Source organism: Etheostoma cragini, chromosome 13 (genome assembly GCF_013103735.1).
Source record: "Etheostoma cragini isolate CJK2018 chromosome 13, CSU_Ecrag_1.0, whole genome shotgun sequence".
Lineage (NCBI taxonomy): Eukaryota > Metazoa > Chordata > Actinopteri > Perciformes > Percidae > Etheostoma > Etheostoma cragini.
The window spans coordinates 12,634,927-12,655,418 of record NC_048419.1 but is presented as its reverse complement, the minus strand read 5'-3'; the positions used below and the strand labels follow the sequence as shown (position 1 = coordinate 12,655,418).

Below are 20,492 nucleotides of genomic sequence, written 5' to 3'. Positions count from 1 at the left end.
ATCCTAAATTGAGCAGAGATTAATGCGGCAGATGAAGATGCGACCTCTGTCTTCAGAATGGATAGTCTTCTTATCTTTTAGATGTTGCTGTGTCGATGGAGGCAGACAGGCAGGGAAGCCCAGAGCTTCTCCGGATAGACAAAGATGCTTTCTCTCCTCCGCCGCACCGAGAGCAGCAGCAGAGCCGTCATTCCCCCGACACTTGGTGGTAATAGTTTGGTAGGTAGCTTATATGGGTTGAGGGCGCGGTCAGCTGCAGTTGACCAATCCTGCTCCCCATCAAACTAACAGCACCGTTGCCATGGGGGATTAAACGGCGTTTAACCACAGAAACGTAACCTTTGGTAGATAAACTAACGCAGGTACTGGCTATCCTAGTAGAGAATTAGAATAAAGCATCTCAACACAGGAGTGGCATCTTATTTAATGGGGACCTAGTGTTAAGGGTTCGTCAACCCCAACCCCATGCTGCCTAAGTGTCCTTGAGCAAAGCACATGGCAAGATTTACCAGCTGCTGGGAGTCTGTTAAAAATCTCTCCACGTTATTGAGGACAAACTCAATATGGTTCATCACTGACTCATACTTCCGGCCGTTATAGGTGAATTGTAATTTTAACCTGCCTGTCTGAAAAGGTGTGTCTCCATTCGACTGGTTGCCGGTCATATTCGGTTCTTCTAATTGCATTATTTTCATCAGAAAACAAAGTGTAAAAAAAACACCTTCTCAAATTATATCAATGAAATGACCTAGCTGCCATCATCCCAGTAGGAGGTAGGTGATGTATGTGATTTGGATTTGGTAGAGCAACAGCTGACCTGTCATTGTGAGGTCTGCTGTTTGTAATAGCCCGTAGAGTTACAATTGCAGGAAATGCTACAGCCCCCCTGGGATCTCCCCCATTATAATAACCACAGGGAAGATGGAACAAGGGGATGCTGCTGAGATTGAGATCAAGTTAAAATGTGAATTTAATTTATGTTTTGAACTTTGGAATTTATTAAAAAAAAAAAGTTGTTTCTCATTAAAAATGGGAAATCTGAAAGGGTAATTTTTAAGGACCTAACAAACGTGTATTATTCTTGTAAATAATGCTCAAATGTAATGTAATGTATAACATGACAAATAAGACATAAAAGACATCAAAAGGAAAAACATAAACAAAACAATTTGTTACTAAATACAGACATAAAAATGGATGCAAGTGCAATAAAAGTCTGGTGCTGGAGAACATAACCCTTTTAACCTGCGTTTGGGGAAACAGATGTTTGGTTGGTTTTGGATGATTGCTCCAGCTTAATGTGTGAGCTGCTCCGTCTATGTTAAGTTTGGACTCATTATGCCATTCAACGGATGTTGTTTTGTAAGCAGGCGTGGATATGCTGTGAAGTCAGTGTTAAATATTTGACTTATCAGTGACAGTTGTCTCATTTGTCCAAACCCCCTAAAAGCCTGTTAAGGTGAACCCGTATGGGTCTAAGGCTTCCTTGCGAGAGAGATACAATCAAAGCAATCTTGAATCTGAGGATGAGGTATGAAAAATTAATGCTCTGAAATGTTTTTTTGGCTGCAAACAATTCAGTCTGAGCGAACAGGCTGAATAACAGTTGGGTTAGTTTGCTGAATTTACTGCTACATTTCAAAGCCTCACTTCTAAAAATCAACAATATAATTTGTGCACTGGCGGAATTTCAATTTAGTAATGTTTTAATTCCAACATGACAGAAAATACAGTGTTACATTGTTTGCAAGTGTACAAAGTAGAAATATGTCAACAATATTCTGTGGCAAACATTGGTATAAAAAAACAAAAATCTAAATATTACCATTAACAAAAATCCAGAAATTCAGCTTAGTAACCCAAAGCCAAAGTATGAACTGAAAGCATGTCCACAACACATCTGCCTGACAGTAACGTATCAGATACACTGGACAGAAATCCAAACAATGTTGTCATCAGAGGGCTGATTATTTCAAAAACTCCTCTAAAGAGTATAGTCCATACACATTTTAGAGGTTAAATGTCCATTATGGTTTGCTGCTTCTACATAGCACAGAGGTTGAGTGGGTATGGATTTCCTGTCTTTATCGTGGACATCTTATCTCATTTTACCTTTAGCCTCTCTCCTCAGCCTTCTGCATTTCAATATCTGTACAATGATTCAGCTGTGCCTACTGGCCCTGTATTATGATTTGGCAGTGCAGCCTACATGGATGCTAAGAGAGAATATGTTATGTCGGTACTTTACAGTTTATACTTTGAATTGTAAGTCTGAGTTTGAGACTTTCATAATAGAGTCAAGAGAAATTGGAGGCACACTTGTTATACTGCATGTTGGGGAAAGTTTGTTAAACACAAAAATCTGTCAGTGTGGGTGTCTTTCAGAAGCATGTGTGACTTCAATAATTAAAATAAATTATTAAATGATGAAATGAAATTATACACACACACAGTCCTATAAATTTTGCAGCGCTAAAGGAGAGTTGACTGGAGAGGTCCCCAGAAGACACACACACACACACACACACACACACACACACACACACACACACACACACACACACACACACACACACACACACACACACACACACACACACACACACACACACACACACACACACACACCAGAGTCTCTAGCATGTCAGTAGACATGTATTCTTATTGTTCCTATGAGGCCTTTGGTGATTTAAAAAAAAAAAAAAACCTGCAGAGCAGAACTTCTGTGCAACAAAGCTTTGACTGCGGCCGATACCTAAAATGTGAAACACAACGGCATAACAGACAACACAAAATCAAATCGCAATCGATTTGCTGTTTTTTTAATTGCTGATGCGTTTTCTCTTTTGCCGTAGCGGTTTGCAGTTCAGGGCTGCTGTAGTCAACTAATGAAAAGGGAATACAAAGAGAACAGAAACGTGTGTTTTACTTTTGTGCACTAAATCACAAAATGTTCAGTCACCCAGCTGTTATCGTTTTGTCCTTCCCTTTGGGACGCAATCATACCCTGGGCAAAACACCTTACCAAACATTTTTGTGCGTGTTTTAGTGACATGTCTAAAGCAATTATTGATTTTTTTGTTCTGGACTGAGGCAGAGTAAAGTTTTGAGGTCTACATGAGAAAATAGCATTACATATCTGTTGTGCAGAGGGATATGTATCCACAACTGCAATAAAATATTGAGCAACATTCATATTGTGAGAAAGCCCTCGGGACTTAAGTAGAGCATGCAAGTTATTGAATGTGCTTTCTGGGATTCTGCCGGAGCAAACAAAGATATTCTTTGTTTCTTAAAGGAGAAATCCGGCCTATTTTTACCTAAATCTTGATTGCTAGATGTCACGGAGTACTGTCGATAGGGGAAAAAAAACAACCAACATCAGTGCTAGCAAAACTGGAGTTGCTGCAGCTAAAGGCTAGAGCTCCCAGTTAGCTAAAACAACAGTTGTGGGGGCGTGTTCTAAAGAGTGCCTTTGTGCCTCTTAACAGACACAAAATGCATTTAAAATGTATGTGGAACATAAACAGGGCCCTTACGTGACAACAATATGTGTTTTCAAGTCAGACATTGTGAAGAAACTGTTTAAATTCAAAGTTTGTCCTGTCCCCTACCTCTATCTACATCGGTCGCTTCACCAAAACCCCAGAAGAGTCTTGCAATGAAGACTCTCGTGGGAATTCAGTTGTAGAAGGAAATGGGACTTCAGCGTGAGACAGGAGCTAACCTTAAAGAACGCTATATATGTGCAAGCCATGGGCATCATTTGGACCATTTCCATGTTGTTACATATTCAGTGATATGGTCAAAACCACTACAGTGCTCAATTACCTATTTGTGAGGAGGAAATAAACTTCAAGTTTTTGTTGCAAAGGCATTACCTCCATGATCAACTCTCCTGGGTGAAGCAACCGATGGAAAAAGATAAATAAGCAGTTTGCTCAGTATTAAGCAGTTATTATTAAAAACAAACAAGATAACATAAAGTCAGCAGTACTGCGTTGCAAGTAAGGTCTCATAGATGTGTTGTGGTGAAGACCATCTAAACCGAGAAAAAAGTCATCACCCAGAACAGTGTGTATCGAGACAGAGGCAAAACAAGACTTTGAAGATTGAGTCAAAGACAAGACCAAGGCAGGATGAGACCCAGTCAAATTTGCCGCAGTTTTATAAATGAGGCTGCAGACCAGTGCGAGTCCCACACTGCATGCCCTATGGTAACCATAGGCACTCAAATTGATCTGAAAGATCCACATTCCCATAATGAAAAACACCCACTGAAAACTAATTTAGATTCTTCTTCATTCACCTGTTTCATTGCCGTGGATCATGAGAAATGCCTTGATAAAATAATCAAAAGGCAGTTGTTGTCTTGAAATAAAATCCTGAGTCTTCTTAATCAGAGAACAAGACAAGACAAAGTTGTAGACAAGTAAAAATACAGATAATTTCAAGACAAGACCTTCAAAAAGTGGTCTTGAGACTAAGACCGATTTCAATTACTACAACACTGTCTCAGAGTAAGTCTTAAGTGTACCTAAGTGACTAAATCTGATCTGTGTTCATATCATTTGCTTTGCAGAGTGCAGTATTGATTAATGGATGAACATGAATGACGTGTTGGTCAGTCATAATGTTAATGTTGAATTTGTGTAGCAGATCAAGTTTTAAGTAATACTAAAATACAGTATCATTCATACTATCTATTTGAAACAATCTCAATAATATGACTGTGGTATCAGCCCTAATCACAGGTTGATTTATAACAAATGGTGTTAATCTTAGTCTTTCCTAACCTCCAACTGTTATTGTTGACAGCTAAAGTTAGCTAAACTAGCAGTGTTACGTCATGTTACCGGATAAATCCAGTCCTGTGCCGATGCTCTGACAGGCAAGAGCCCACCGTTCTGTTTAGACCTTTGCCTAGGTCGAAGATAGGTGGAGCTATGCTGGTGATAAAGGTGTAAGGGTTAGGGTACACACAGTCCTGATGTCTAATCAGGTAACAGTGGGTGTGAACTGAATCTATCTTAAAAGGAGACAAAGAAGGATCTTTGATGCTTTCCTGCAAATTCTGATCTCACCAGAATACTTGTGAAATTGTTTAGTTGCAGTTGCTCACAGTAAAATTCAGGGTAAAAAATAACAGTGAGACAAGAGTGAGTAAATAATTATAAAGAAACACAAAGTAACATAGTTACGGGCGCCTGGGCAGCTCACCTGGTAGAGCCCAGTCCTTGACGCAGTTGAGTCTGACCTGCGCGCATTTGCTGCGTGTCTTCCCCCTCTCTCTCCCCCCTTTCCTATCCATAGCTTTCCTGTCCATTAAAGGCTAAAATGGCCAGAATTGAATCTTTTAAAAAAAGTACAAGAAATATGTTAGTAGAATTAAAGTTAGATTAGGTCTCAAAAGATTGTTGCTGAAACAATGGGTTGTACAAATGCTATTGTAGTGCAGTGTGAACATAAAAAACAGTGTCAACATAAATACAGTACAAACATTGTGTGAATATAAGTAGCAGCAGAGAATAAATAAATAATGCATATGTATTTGATAAATTATTGCACCATGTAATTACTGTCCAAGAATATGGAGACGTAATGTGGAAATACTGTATGTTTTAGGAGTCCAGTTTTGACACTCTAAGCATTTAACACTCAGAGGGAGGAGTTAGATAGTTTGATGGCCACATATAAGAACAACCTTCTGTGGCACTTTGTGGTGCATTGTGGGTATAGGAGTCTATCACTGAAGGTGCTCCTCAGACGGAGCAGTGTGTTGCTGCATGTCATTCCCCATCTCGTGTCTATCCACCGTTGCTAATAAAAGGGAAATAAATCATTAAAAAAAAACAGTGCCACTAAACCCCAAGTTGCTCCTACCACCAATGATGCGAGAGTATGTGTGTGTGTGTGTGTGTGTGTATGTGTGTGTGTGAGGCAACATTGTAAAGTGCTTTTTATACTTTTAATGAAGTCTATTTACAATGTAGTGCTTTTTAGTCGTATCCATTCCACTTAATACATAACAAAGCTGGTGGTTTCCAATGTGACATTACCAGATTTACCACCAGGTGACAGTATTCCTTCTGTGTTGGCCCCCTGGTGACAGGTTAAACAGTGAGACAACAAAACATTTGACCTGAGTAAAACACTGCAACTTAACAACGTCCCTGTGAACCAGCTGTGCTGTGATAAATTGCCATCAAGAAATGCAATGCAAATCAGATGATTGGTATTCTGCAAACACAAAACCCTTTTAACTCTAAACAATAGAAATGTTCAGAGTGGATGCAATTAAATGCATTTTTCCACCATGAGAGATACAATTGCATTTCACAAATTATAAAATCACTTCGGGGTAACAGGAGATAAACACTTTCACAGTGCATGACATTTAATTGAGTTGTTTATTAGAACGTATTTTAACTATGTATCTTCATTAAATGCAATGCATTTATGACAAGAAAGGACTTCTTGCTTGCTGCAGCTTCATGTGCAGAAGTAAATGTGTGCCAAGTAGTAGGTGTAATACCTTAAGTCCATCATTTTTGGGGAGATGTAAACAAAGATGCTAATTCCCTTCAGGCAAAGGAGAGGAAACAACTTTCCCACTAAAAGACAGTGTAAAAATGTCAGTGAGTCAATGTGTGAATGAGGCGAGAGAGAACTACAGCCACATCAACTTGAGATGTAATTATTTGTCTGCTTAGCTGCTGTACAGTCTGAATTTCTATCTAACCTTAATTAGAATGAGTTGCCATGTTTTCACTGAACCACATGCCCTGCGCTTCCCATTAGTTTATTACTGGATCTCACATCAATCTGACAAGTCTTGTTTCTATTTCTTTCACGTGCCTCTGAAGCCAATCCCATGACACCTGAATCCTGATGTTGAGGAGATGAAAAATGTATTCCTTTCCTCCCCTGCAAAGAGCCAAATCCCCCCCCCCCCAGCTAGCTATATGCAAGAATACAAATAAACTGAGAAAAAAAAAAAAGTGTAAAAAAAAACAATGAAATGCTTATGAAAAGCATGCAGTGCAACATGATGTTTAGGACATGGAGGTGCCAGACATAGATTGCACCTGCAAAAGTAACACTATTCTGTGTGACAGCTTTCAGATACATTTACGACTGTGTGAAAGGGAGAATTTACCATAATGTCAGCTTTATATTTTTAAGAGTCTCCTCAGCATGTGTTGTGTAGTGCAAAACATAAAAAACAATACGATCAATAAAGAACACAAAACATTTGAATGTTTGTTTTAAAAACTAATTTAAGTATTTAACATAAATAAAAGATCAAGAAAACCTGACATTTTTATTGTAGCTATATACGACTTTGTAATTACATTGGCAGCCCATCAGAGCAAAAAGATGCCTGCTATTGAAATGATTAGATATTATAAACTCCAAACCCAATCTTAAATGTCAACATAAAGTAAACACAAAAGTTCCTTTTCATGCCCCATTTTACTCCTTTACACATGTTTAAGGCGACAAAAAGTGAGAAACCTTAAATTGCCACATAAATCCTAGTTGGCACCGGCCTATACAGTAGCTCTTACAAGCCACCGTCAGTGAGTTGTTGTCTACGCCCTGTTCTAACGCCTGCCTGAAAACACAGGCGCCTGAACAACTGTAGTCACTGTTTGGCAATCAGAGCATTCATTAACATCACAGTTAATTGACTTAATATTCTCTAAGGAGTAAAATCGTAATCAAAATTAATTAAACTTTGTCTTCCTGACAACATGATTTAGAGATCATAAATAACTGTGTGAGCTGAAAAGACACTGATACAGATTCTGTGGATAGAAAATAAAGAAATTATTTTTAAATAAAACTGGCTACGTTGGGCTGGCACATAGATGTGGTTCAGTGGCTAAACTGTCCAAACAACTCCATTTGTTGTTTAAAATTTGCCTTCGCATTGAGAACATTGTTGGCTTTTATTCACATTCTATCAGGAAGTGCATTCATTCAGTCAGTGTGGTCTTGAAATGCTTGATGTAACATTTGACAGAACAGCCAGTAGACATGTAAGAACATAATTTGCTCATCATAATGGACAAATCGGGGGCATGCCAGCTTCAATCTTTGTCATCTGTTGTGTGATGGTTTCTCTATTGTGGGGGTCATTTGGCATGCAGGAACAATAAAAGGAACACAACAGCAAGTGGTGTAGATGGTATTTATATACTGTGTAAGTTCTAAAAATTCTTCAAATGATTCAGTTGTGGTGTGTGTCAGAAGCATTTTAGCTTATTTGTGTTACTATCTACACTACTATGGGTTACATCTTTTCACCAAATATACCACAAAGTGGCAAATGGTTTGAAAGATGTGATGTTACTCCAATACTTTTTCTGTCAACATTCATCCAAATTGCCGTCCAATCCAGTACGTCTTGACATTAAAATAATAGTCACTCATTCATCCAGCTTTTAACCAATTTCAGTCCAAAGACAGAACCCCCCCTTTAATGATAATGATAAGCTTGCAGCACTGCATCCTACTGAAAAGAGCCCAGCAAACACAGCCTCGCCCCTAATGCTGTGGTCCGATTCATAGCAGTAGTCTGCCGGCTCTTGCTGACATTAACAAGATATGCCTTTCAAATATCATGGCCTTTGGGACTGGGTCAGAGTAACTATTTATAGAAGGTCAAGACTTCATGATAGTTTGGCTCGCAAGAGTGATAACTGAAAATAGAGCGGGTTTTAGTAGCTCTGCTGTTGCTGCTTTTGTGTCTGTTATTGCTCCGGGCTCTTGAACAGATGTGATCTACACAGACTCTGGATCACTGGTTTATAACAACTTACAGCACCACTGCTCAACAGTACATGTAAAGTGATACAGTAGCATTAAAATGTTAAGTGTTCTAACACTACTGCTTATTGTTATCTTATTGTGTGCTTTTTATTTTCAAATTTAATGTTCTTTCATACAGAACGTTAGTGCTTTTTTGAACAGCACTTTGGTTAGCCTAAGCTGTGTTAAGTGTTCTATAAATAAACTTACTTAATAGTGTCGCCATACTATATGAAAATGAGCTGATGTTTGTAGTGCTTTGCTTTTAGGTGCAACAAAGATATTAAAAAAAAGATCTAATATACTGTCTATCATTACAATCAGTTGGCCAAGGTACCCCTGCCAACTATGGAGAGAAAAACGAGTTAGCCTCTGTAACTGTCTGCACGTCTTCATTTCTACAATATCAGAGAATTCTTTTCCCATGCAGGTAGTGGAGAAGTAGAAAAAGATAATTTTGTGATTTTATGTCATGCTATTATTTTAATAATGATAATGAATGATGCCGAATCACTCAAGCCATTGTAGGTTGTCAGCTTTGTAAATGCCACATTCATTCTTTATGTAACGGTGAAATACAAGCATGACAGAGAATTTTTCTAATACATTCACATTTTCTAAATAATAAGATTCCGATTGTTGGTACTGCTTTGGTCAAGTTGACTGAAAATTATCAGTCAATTATAAGTTTTGACCAGTGTAAGTCAAATTAAAAAGATAAAGAGTAGCTCCTAATCCTCATTGTATTATTAAAACTGTAGATGTACAGTAAATGAAGATGCCATGTAGTCATATCTTTGATTTAAAAGTTCCAACCTCTTTCCTCAAAATATGCCCCACCCTTTCCCTAATCTATACAATCAGCTCCACCCTCAACTTAATATTAATAGTGATGTCTTTAAAAGGCTGAACCTGAGCCTGTGGTGGGGGCGTCTCTCTAGCTGTGTGTTCGGGCCTGTGGTGTGCTCTTGCTGTCTTACTGTTTACACTCCGCCAGAGTCAGAGCCCTGGGCTGCAACAACTCGTGCCACCATGTCTAAACCCTTGTCTGACCATGATAGAAGGAAACAGATTTCAGTGCGAGGCCTCGCCGGCGTTGAAAACATTTCACAATTGAAGCTAGATTTCAACAGACATCTCCACTTTACGCTGGTCAAGGACAGAAATGTGGCTACCAGAAGGGATTACTACTTTGCTCTTGCCAATACTGTACGGGAGCACTTGATTGGCAGGTGGATCAGAACCCAGCAGCACTACTATGAGAAAGATCCCAAAGTAAGTGAAAGCCATATCAGCACAAATATTTACAGTAATTACAATTTCCATGAATATAGAAATGTATTTACTAACCGGCTCATTTTTCAAAAGGTGCTACCCTTTTCATGCCAATAACGGCATGAACAATATCACATGTGTTTTGTGAAATAGAAAACTACATTTAGTTTGCTTTTACATTTTTCTGCATAAACACCGCAGGGGAATAATGGCAACTATATTTCACTTAAGAAATGGTTTACGTCTTCCGGATTTATATGGAAGCTGTTGCATTGTGACTTCACTGCCTGTCCGGTACTAAGTTAATTGTTTTTATTATAATTCTGTGCCATAAGTTGAATCTTACACTGAGTCATAAAATAACTTCTGCACATGTTGCACAGTTAAACAAAAGACCGTGAATCATTTTCATAAGAGCAAGGGATTTATATTCTTCAACTGTACATTCAACAGCCTGATATCAGTGTAAGGTCATGGCATTTAAACTTCACCGGGGCTTCTTAGCACTCTGCTGGTATGCTGCCGTTCTTATAGTGTGTTGAAACATTAAACCTCTCCATGACCTTCTGTTCCCATCCTGTCTGACCATGAAGAACATAGGACTTTCTTTCTGTGTTATATGAGTACATGCCTCTGAGGGCATCCAAGTTTATATATAAGCAGCCACATAAGCTATATATCTGCAACAGAAAGAACCTTAAAACAATAGGAATACAGCAGCAAAATTGCAAACCATTCCTGGAAAATATCACACAAAACTGTGTAATGTCAACAAAGGCTCAGAAGGACAGTGAAAATTGCATTTACTTTGCAGGAAAAAAAATCTCCTGGCAAGATCCTTAATATCTGTAGTGAATAAAGAGGATGATTTTTCCACTTCTCAACATTAACCCCTCGTCTTACTCTGCAGGGTTATTGTTCTTTAACTTGAGTGCCAAAGCCCTTCTATATTAAGCTCAGTAGGGAGATCTTTACTTCTCACATTAAGTATTCAGAAATTGTTTGATTAGATGTCGGTGGGCTGCCACTTCCAACTTAAAATCCTTCTGACCTCCTTTATGCATCACCTTGTTCCGATTTTCTAGACTGAAAGGTAAATCCCTTAAAAAGGTCTAAACATTAACCTTAAAGAGGGAGGAAATCCAAGCTCAGGATTAAGTTTTGCGCTGCATAAGATCATGTACTATAAATTTACATTTCTTCACAATGCTCATGTGCATTCTCGAAAAGAAAAGAAAAAGTTATTCAGCATAATCACAAGAAATCAGGTTTGAAGTCTGATACAATTTGGAACATACGGTCAAATATAATTCAAAAGATCCTGTTAGCTGCTCAGTGATATGGCTTGTCAGTTGTATTTGTTATTATTTTACATCTATCCAGACCACTTCACTCCAGACTTGAACTCCACAATGAAAGAGTATCAGGCTCAGGCTGACCTTTATGGCTACCTCTACAGCTATTTTTGCCCGGGCCAAAATGTTGGTGTTATGTAACAACCAGAGCAATCGGTCCCCCAGTTCCTTCTCCTCTCCCATCTCTTCCTCTCCTCCTGAACCTGTGTCCGCCCCCTCCATATCTGGTGGAAAAAAAATAACTAAATGGCAAAGGCTAAACACAGGCTCAGGTACCCATCATGCTACTGTGGAGACCTTTCTGTACCCTAATCATTTGTTGACACAAAAATATCTCTGTTAGTCTTCTAAGACCTTTGTTTCTCCCCTTCGTCTAAAAATGTAGCGCGTGTACTACATCTCCCTTGAGTTCTACATGGGCCGCACCCTTCAAAACACCATGGTGAACCTCGCACTGGAGAACGCCTGTGATGAGGCCATGTACCAGGTAAGACAAAGACCCTTCATTTGTATCGCTTATAAAAATGTCCTTTTCCAACCATTGTAAAAGCCATCTCAAAAGGACTGTTTCATGAGTCCAAGCTGTGTTCTGTTGTCCTCTGTAGTTGGGTCTGGACATGGAGGAACTGGAGGACATGGAGGAAGATGCTGGCTTGGGAAACGGTGGTCTGGGACGCCTTGCCGGTGAGTATCTTTTCACCCATCATATTTCATAAATTCAAAGAATGTTTACCACTGTTGACTGACTAAATAAATAATGCAGAACTTTACGTAAAAGCTTGTCAAATGATTTGCTTTTTGCATGTGCTGTCTCTGGTGCTCAGCCTGCTTCCTGGACTCTATGGCCTCACTGGGTCTGGCTGCCTATGGTTACGGTATTCGCTATGAGTTTGGTATCTTCAATCAAAAAATCGTCAATGGCTGGCAGGTTAGAAATGAAAAATAGATGTAAAAATGTATATTCTTGTTTTAAGCCACATGAATAGCTACTACTCTCTCTTTTTCACCTGGAATCGCCTGCAGGATTTCTTTCTTTTTTCATTATAATTTTCTATGTCTGGCTTAGCTCAAAATCCACTATGAATGTTTCTCCCCTAAATATAAATATATGTTAATATCAAGGTTGAGGAGGCTGATGATTGGCTGCGCTTTGGCAACCCCTGGGAAAAGGCACGACCTGAGTACATGCGTCCAGTGCACTTCTATGGCAGGACCGAGCATCAACCCGATGGTGTCAAATGGGTTGACACTCAGGTGAAAATATGATTATGAAGTACATTAATATAAATAGTAATAAACACCTTCTGAGATGATATATTTATTTGTATCTCTTCCTGTGATGGTATTGACAGGTAGTGCTGGCTTTGCCATATGACACCCCTATCCCTGGTTACAGAAACAACGTTGTCAACACCATGAGGCTGTGGTCGGCGAAGGCGCCTTGCGAGTTTAACCTCAAAGACTGTATGTGTCCGGCAGAGATCAAACATTTTAAATCATGCCACAGCTGTTAAATGAGCTTGAATGAAAGTATTTTACGTATGTTTGTTTTCCTTTACAGTCAATGTTGGTGGCTACATTCAAGCTGTTTTGGACAGAAACTTGGCTGAGAACATCTCCCGTGTGCTGTATCCCAACGACAATGTAAGAAAATGTTTCTATTACCTTTTCTTTCACCCGCTCTGCACCCATAGGATGGCCATGCACATGTAAACCTGGATTAGAGAAAATAAGAAGAAATAAGAAATGTTGAGCGTTATAGGGGCTGTCGACTGCATGGCTCCTGTATGAATGTAGGGCTCATCTTAATTCAGGTGGATTTCCATAATTTGGACCCCAACTAGTCCTTTGTCTTCAGCTAGAGCCGCTGTGTGCTTTTCTAGCTTCCTCTGAAGAGGTCTTTTATAGCTGAAATAAGAAATGCCCACCATGTGCTGACTTTCTGAAGGCTCAAGAGGGAGGATTTGGGAGATAACCGTCTAGCTCGAGCTATAACTCATGTCGGGTCTGGTAATTTATGTCTTTGGAAGTGAGAGCAGAATCAGTGGTGGGCCAGATATTCCAGCTTTGTTTGAATTCAGATCAGTTAGTTTTACAATAGACTGCTGTTCTATCACAGTTTATTTTTTAACAATACAGAAAACCCAGACACTAATTAGTTTATTCACTCATAGTAGTAGTAAAAATAAAAATAAATAAAAAATAAATAAATCAGAAAGTTCCATTTTATCCAATCTGGTGTTTTATATCGAGACACCACATCAAGGTTTGGTAAGAAATACATGTTTCCTTATTTATTTTAACAGATTAATTGACTGCTTAAAAATAAAAGATTAGTTCATTGTGGAAATATAATCATTTTAGTTGGAACTACTAGTTGGCACATATGCAAAACCAGAAAATAACAGAATTTTACATTTTGACAAAATTGTATTTCTAATTAATTTCTAACAGGTGATTGGGCACATACCTGTTCTCCTTCACTTGCTGTTACATTGCTTAATTGCCTGTTTGTAAGCTGCTGTGCTCTGCTGAAGAAGAACAACTGCCCAGCGTTAGTCCTGTGTCACATCAGCTCCGAATAAGACACAGGAAACAGAAAAAGCGTCTTCTCTGACCCCTGGCAAACTATAGCTTGTTAGCAGTTAGCACATTTTTTTCCAGAAGAAAAATTCATTACATTAATTTAGACTATTTTAATCAGAGGTATGCCGCGGCTGACTTTCAAATTGGTCCTGCATCAGATCATCCATAGTTAATTGTGACCGTAGTAATCTTCTTTTATAGGAAATATAAACTTCTAGGAGTAGAATACTTGGCAAACAGCCACACCAATTGCTGAGGGGAAATCGGTCTGTGCCATCCATTTTCAAAACCAGAGGCACGTTCAGCCCCGACAACTGTAGCTTCACCCTTACTGAACTGAAACGGTGTGCGTTGAACACTGTGTGCGCAAGCGCTCTGCCTTTTTAACCACATGTCTACATACACGTCTCTGCTGATTGGGTGTCACCTGTGACACACCCACCACACGAGAGAAACTCAAAGCTATAGACAGTTAAAGAAAGCTCAAAGCCAGTTGCGCACACCGTTCCGAGGAAACGGGTATTTCAACCAGGAAACCGGCGCAAAACGTTGCGCACTGTTTTGAGATTGAACGTGCCCCAGGGCAAGACTTTGGGCCTGAGGATTGTAACTTACATACACAATTTTAGAACTATACAATAGGCTAATATATCCAGCCTATTAAATCCCCTTTAATATTATGTAATAACAAAACTTTTCCTTAATCACATCAGTGGTCACTTCTATTTTGGCTTAATACATTTTTAAGGTTGCTCTGGGTCAAAAGATAAAAAACTGAATTTAGCTTCCATAAATCTCCAAAAATGTTTGGAGGAAACTTTACTAAATGGATGCACAGATTTAATTGCATTAACTACATTCGCATAAAAGTGTATATTATAGATGGGTGTTTGATGTTATGCTGAAATGATTATAATTGCATGATAATCATACTACTATAATTATTTGATATCCGAGCTACCACTTTCTTGTTACATAAGGTTTGGGTAATTATTTCATTAAAATTGAAACATTTTAGTTGTCCATGCATGAATACCAGTTACTAATATGCTAAAGGATATGTTTAATACAAAACCTAGTCATCTCTGCCTGCAGAGCAGAAACAGACAAATATGTGCCTTTATCCTCAGTTCTTTGAAGGAAAGGAGCTCCGTCTGAAGCAGGAATACTTTGTGGTGTCTGCCACCCTGCAAGACATCATCCGTCGTTTCAAGGTCTCTAAGTTTGGCTCCAGGGAGGTTGTACGCACAGACTTCAGCAAACTGCCTGACAAGGTGAGGCACAAAACTCAACAAAATAGTTTGTGTCACAAATGAAAAGATTCCCCTCTGATGTTGGCTCTGTGCTTTTGTTAAATTGCCTTTGTCAGTGTTTTGAACAGGTGGGTGTTATTGTGTCTTTGAAGAATTTTGTTTTGACATTTCATTATGCTCTGCATATTCAGGTTGCCATCCAGCTGAATGACACTCACCCAGCCATGGCTATTCCTGAGCTGATGAGGGTTCTGGTTGATGAGGAGAAACTTGCATGGGAAAAGGTGAGGACAAGCAACACTGGGGCATTTCACATAGATGCATGGTTTTATTTTTCAAAATTTTCAACACACATTTTAATATTTAAGATTACTTTTCTTGCTTTGCTTCATCTTACAGTGTATTTACAATTTAGTGTAGTTTATAAAACGATTTTCCGCCATCATCATAGTCGTTCACAGTGACTGTATATTTCCTCTCGCTGGTGTTTAGGCATGGGACATCTGTGTGCGCACCTGTGCCTACACCAATCACACCGTGCTCCCTGAAGCTCTGGAGCGCTGGCCAGTCGATCTCTTTGCTTATCTGCTGCCTCGTCACCTGGAAATTATATATGAAATCAACCGTCGCCACCTGGAGGTTAGCACCGCACATTGCAACATGTTATCATTTCCATGATGCGTTGCATACAAGGTGTATTTATGTCAGCAGAGGTGGTCTCTGTGTTTAAGTTGCAATGTAGTCATAAAGACTTGCAATAGAATAGCTCTCTGTACTTCCACCTGCCTGGTTGAACACAATGTACAAGTTAAGGTAGGTTTATTACACACTGATGGGACTTGTCCTGTTGTTGCTCATTTCATATTTTTCTAGAATATCCGTGTTGACCTACTTTAACATGAATTGGAACATAAATCCACTATCCCGCAAGCAAAAATGAAAACAGAATCTATGAGTTATGTTTTGCCTTATGTTCTTTTGAACTTTGCAGAGAGTTGCTGCCAAGTACCCTGGTGATGATGGTCGTCTGGGCCGCATGTCCCTCATTGAGGAAGGCGGACAAAAGAGGATCAACATGGCCCATTTGTGCATTGTGGGTTCCCATGCTGTCAACGGCGTGGCCCAGATTCATTCTGACATCCTCAAAGCTACTGTGTATGTCCCTAAAATAAGCATTTGTCATATTCTGCAGTGATAAATCACAGAACTATAGTACATGTACGTAGTAGTATTTGTTTCATTAATCCCCTGGCATTTATGATTCCTTGGGCTACTGCATCATCTGTTTTTTTTCTGATGTATGTGATGCTTCACTGCCTGCAGTTTCAAGGACTTCTATGAAATGGAGCCACATAAGTTCCAAAACAAGACCAACGGCATCACTCCTCGCCGCTGGCTGGTCATGTGCAACCCTGGCTTGGCTGAGGTCATCGCTGAGGTTAGCAGTGTTTTAATATGCACACTTTACACAAACAACGTTGTGAATATCTGCAGTTTTTAGTTACTCTTTTTGCATTTCTGTTAACAGAGAATCGGTGAGGACTTCATCCGTGACCTCGACCAGCTGAAGGGTCTCTGCAAGTATGTGAATGATGAGGCTTTCATTCGAGATGTTGCCAAAGTGAAGCAGGTGAAGTATTATTTGATCTCAACGCTGCAATTACAGTTATGTGTGAGTTAGGTGATAATCATGATTAGATAGTCAGCCTTTATTATAGCTGGCAATAGCGCAATAAAAACATTTCCTTTTAATGGCAACATGCCCAGATTAGTCCATGTTTTTACTGTACATACATTCAGACAGCAGAACCAACCTGCCGAGCTGTGATCGCAGCCTCCAGTAACAGCATTTACTGCCGCCTCTGCCCAATGTATAAAAGTCTAGGAGTTTTTTTCTTTGACACAGGGCAAATGTTGTGTGTTTATCTATTGTATCTTATAGAATTGTTTTTCTACAATTATGAATGTGTCTTTATTTGGCACATACAAATAACCACATAAGTTGAACATGTGTTTTATGTAATGAAGTCACTGTTTGGATAAAGTAGGAAAACAAGATGAAGTTTGCTGTCCACTTGGAGGAGCACTACAAGGTTAAGATCAACCCCAACTCCATGTTTGACCTGCAAGTCAAGAGAATCCATGAATACAAGAGACAGCTGCTGAACTGCCTGCACATCATCACCTACTATAACCGTAAGAACAATCTTTATATTGAACTATATTAATAATACATAATACTGTGGTATGTAGAATGATTTCAGGACAGATTGTCCGTGTGTGTGTGTGTCTGTGTCAGAGACTGCACAGACACACACTCTTGCAGCAATTCTTGTAATCACGTCTTCATATCTCCACCAGGTATCAAGAAGGAGCCCAACAAGCAGTGGACTCCAAGAACTGTCATGATTGGAGGAAAGGTTTGTAGTTTAATCAAGCAGCTGGGTTTTAAAAACAAACTCACCCTCAATTCATTTAACACTCTTTCTCCACTCTACTTTTCCTTTCATGCAGGCTGCTCCTGGATACCACACTGCCAAGATGATTATCCGGCTGATCACAGCTATTGGCGAGGTGGTCAACAATGATCCTGTGGTCGGAGATCGTCTCAAAGTCATCTTTCTGGAGAATTACAGAGTCACACTGGCAGAGAGAGGTAATTTCCAAATACATTTTTCCTCTCTCTTTGTATCTGTTCTCATGCTCATCATCCTGCTTGTTTCCCCTCTGCAGTTGTGCGCAGCCGGTATTTTTAACTTTATTTGAACGCAAAATGCTTGTTAGAGTCATCAACCCTCTACTTCTCTCATCTTTTCAGTCATTCCCGCATCCGACCTGTCAGAGCAGATCTCCACAGCTGGCACTGAGGCCTCTGGCACCGGCAACATGAAGTTCATGTTGAATGGTGCTCTAACCATTGGTACCATGGACGGAGCCAATGTTGAGATGGCCGAGGAGGCCGGCATGGACAACATTTTCATCTTCGGCATGAGGGTGAATGACGTTGATGCACTTGACAAGAAAGGGTAAGGGATGACCTTTCATCAGGGCCCATTCCAGGATTTCTTTTTAGGTGGGGTGGCACAGAAGGGGGGGGGACCAATAATTAGTTAGGGGGAGCCTGGGGGCTTAGAAATGTAGGAAATAGTTGACAGGATAGAAGAACACAATGTTATTCGGCTAAATAAAAGATCACATTCATTATTAATTTCACTTGTTTTAATAAAAAAAAAAAAAACTAAAGACAATTGTATACCCAAATACAACATACATTTTCTAGCAGCTCAGTCTGCCACTTTTAAATAACAAAAACAGTTGTGCTGGTGACATGGTATCAGAATTTTGGATAGTCATAATAGAAACTTTGAAATGAATTGGTCATGTGACAAAGCATGGGACAATTGGCAGAACGTAACAGTACTATGATCCAATGGAAATCCCAATTGTCAGATTGACAGCATTTTCCACTACCACCGCAAATATATTTTTTTCTGTAGCTAATTAAACCTGTTCAGTGTGTGATATTGCCTTTTTGCCACACACACACATTTTCACATTTGAGTAAGGTGAGACACAGCTGCAAGTCTCCAAATATGTTTTCTACAAACATAAAAAATAATTCATCCCTGTTTCTTTATTTGTGCCACAACAGCATGTAATGTCTTTGCATGTAAGAACAGAGTCTGTCATCAGATTCATTTGGTGAAATAGCTCCAAGATAGTCCAATAAGACCTTTTGACATCAATCTAGTGAGCTCCACGTGCTCTGACAATCCAGCAGCTTTACACTCTCTCACAGAGGTTTTGATAAATTTCACCAGATGTCAAAGTGTTTTTTCCACCCTAGCTGAGATGTTTTACACTAAAAGGTGTGGCCTTGTCAAACTTGCTGATCTGCAGCAACAAGCTTGTTCTTCTGTTTTTCTGAACGTGCGTTTTGTTTATTTTTGGTCCTTCTTAGTTACCACGCTGAAGAGTACTACAATCGCCTGCCTGAGCTGAAACAGGCCATTGACCAGATTGCTGGAGGCTTCTTTAGCCCAAGGCAGCCTGACCTGTTTAAGGAAATTGTCAACATGTTGATGCATCATGACAGGTAAAGACACATCATATTTTACCAGCCTGAGGGGCACAGATGCGTACATACATACAAATAGGAACGTGTATAAGCTTGCATGCTGGTGCATGAAAAGAAAAGGAGAAAATAACTCAGCCTTTTGCATGCACACCAACATCCAGTACACCAAACATACACACAAACACTGTGCATTCACATTGAATTATAAAGCCTGTTCATTGAGTTAATCACGTTCTTTTATGCACAGATTTAAGGTCTTTGCTGACTATGAAGACTATATCAAATGCCAGGAGAAAGTCAATGCTCTTTACAAGGTATGTTCATTAAAAAGCCACATGGGTATTTCATGCATTTATAGGAGAACTTTAATTAGTATATTATGAGCATGACCACTTATGGAAGGGGACTCAGAGCTACTAATCCCATTAAATACCGATTATTATTAAGCTGATTGACTTTATCAATCATTTACATCCTCTCATCAGAACCCCAAGGAATGGACCAAGAAGGTGATTTACAACATTGCTGGATGTGGCAAATTTTCCAGTGATCGCACCATTGCCCAGTATGCTCGTGAGATCTGGGGCATGGAGCCTACACTTGAGAAACTCCCCGCCCCTGATGATAAGCAATAAACTGTCCACATGATGGCACAACACCCCAAGTTTCCCTGCTTGTGTCGCAACACGGCCAATAAACCACGTGCATCTGATAAAAGCCCCCAAAAAAACCTGTGTCTAAAAGAAATTACCATTAAATGCTTGACTTTACTACATTGTGTCTTACTCAAACTCTTGGCTCTGGCTTAGTTTACATTTTTCATACCTGCAGATTCCCAAAAAACAGGTTACAGTGGATAAAGAGTGGTGGGCTTTGTCAATTTATTGGTATTTTTTTTATTCAAAAATATAAACTGTTGTATGTCCACTCAGACCCCTTCTGAATAAAAATATTATATACCATGATAGCCTGTATGACTTTTTCCTAGATCTTCTCATTCTTTTTCTGGGAAAGCCAGGTATTTCCAGATGATTTATTTAAAAAGGTATGGCTTTACCGTTTGTAAACAGTTCAAAGTTGGCCCTTGGTCAAGTGAATTACAAACTACATAAGATAAGTGTTGTGGAA

The 20,492-nt window shown here is 39.4% G+C and overlaps 2 protein-coding genes across 15 annotated transcripts in view; one reads left to right on the top strand and one right to left on the bottom strand.

Annotated features, from left to right (window-relative positions):
* The window catches only part of LOC117955125 (neurexin-2-like), a 118,242-nt gene extending 117,903 nt beyond the window's left edge, over positions 1-339 (bottom strand). For 5 of the 14 annotated variants that reach the window (XM_034889314.1, XM_034889313.1, XM_034889316.1 and 2 more), the window contains exon 1: positions 1-331. This exon is cut by the window's left edge. The gene's annotated coding sequence lies outside the window, so the exon portion shown is untranslated. The other 9 variants (XM_034889318.1, XM_034889320.1, XM_034889319.1 and 6 more) reach the window with 5 other exon arrangements.
* A 9,386-nt stretch (positions 340-9,725) lies between these two features.
* Positions 9,726-20,324, top strand: LOC117955645 (glycogen phosphorylase, muscle form-like). Its single transcript, XM_034890258.1, has 20 exons — positions 9,726-10,092; positions 11,833-11,934; positions 12,053-12,131; positions 12,272-12,375; positions 12,570-12,701; positions 12,800-12,911; positions 13,009-13,091; positions 15,164-15,307; positions 15,478-15,570; positions 15,779-15,925; positions 16,278-16,441; positions 16,610-16,724; positions 16,815-16,916; positions 17,335-17,482; positions 17,648-17,706; positions 17,801-17,942; positions 18,105-18,312; positions 19,248-19,382; positions 19,612-19,678; positions 19,850-20,324. The coding sequence occupies exons 1-20, from the start codon at positions 9,850-9,852 to the stop codon at positions 19,997-19,999; spliced, it is 2,529 nt and encodes an 842-aa protein (XP_034746149.1). The 5' UTR covers positions 9,726-9,849; the 3' UTR covers positions 20,000-20,324.
* Positions 20,325-20,492: the final 168 nt, after the last annotated feature.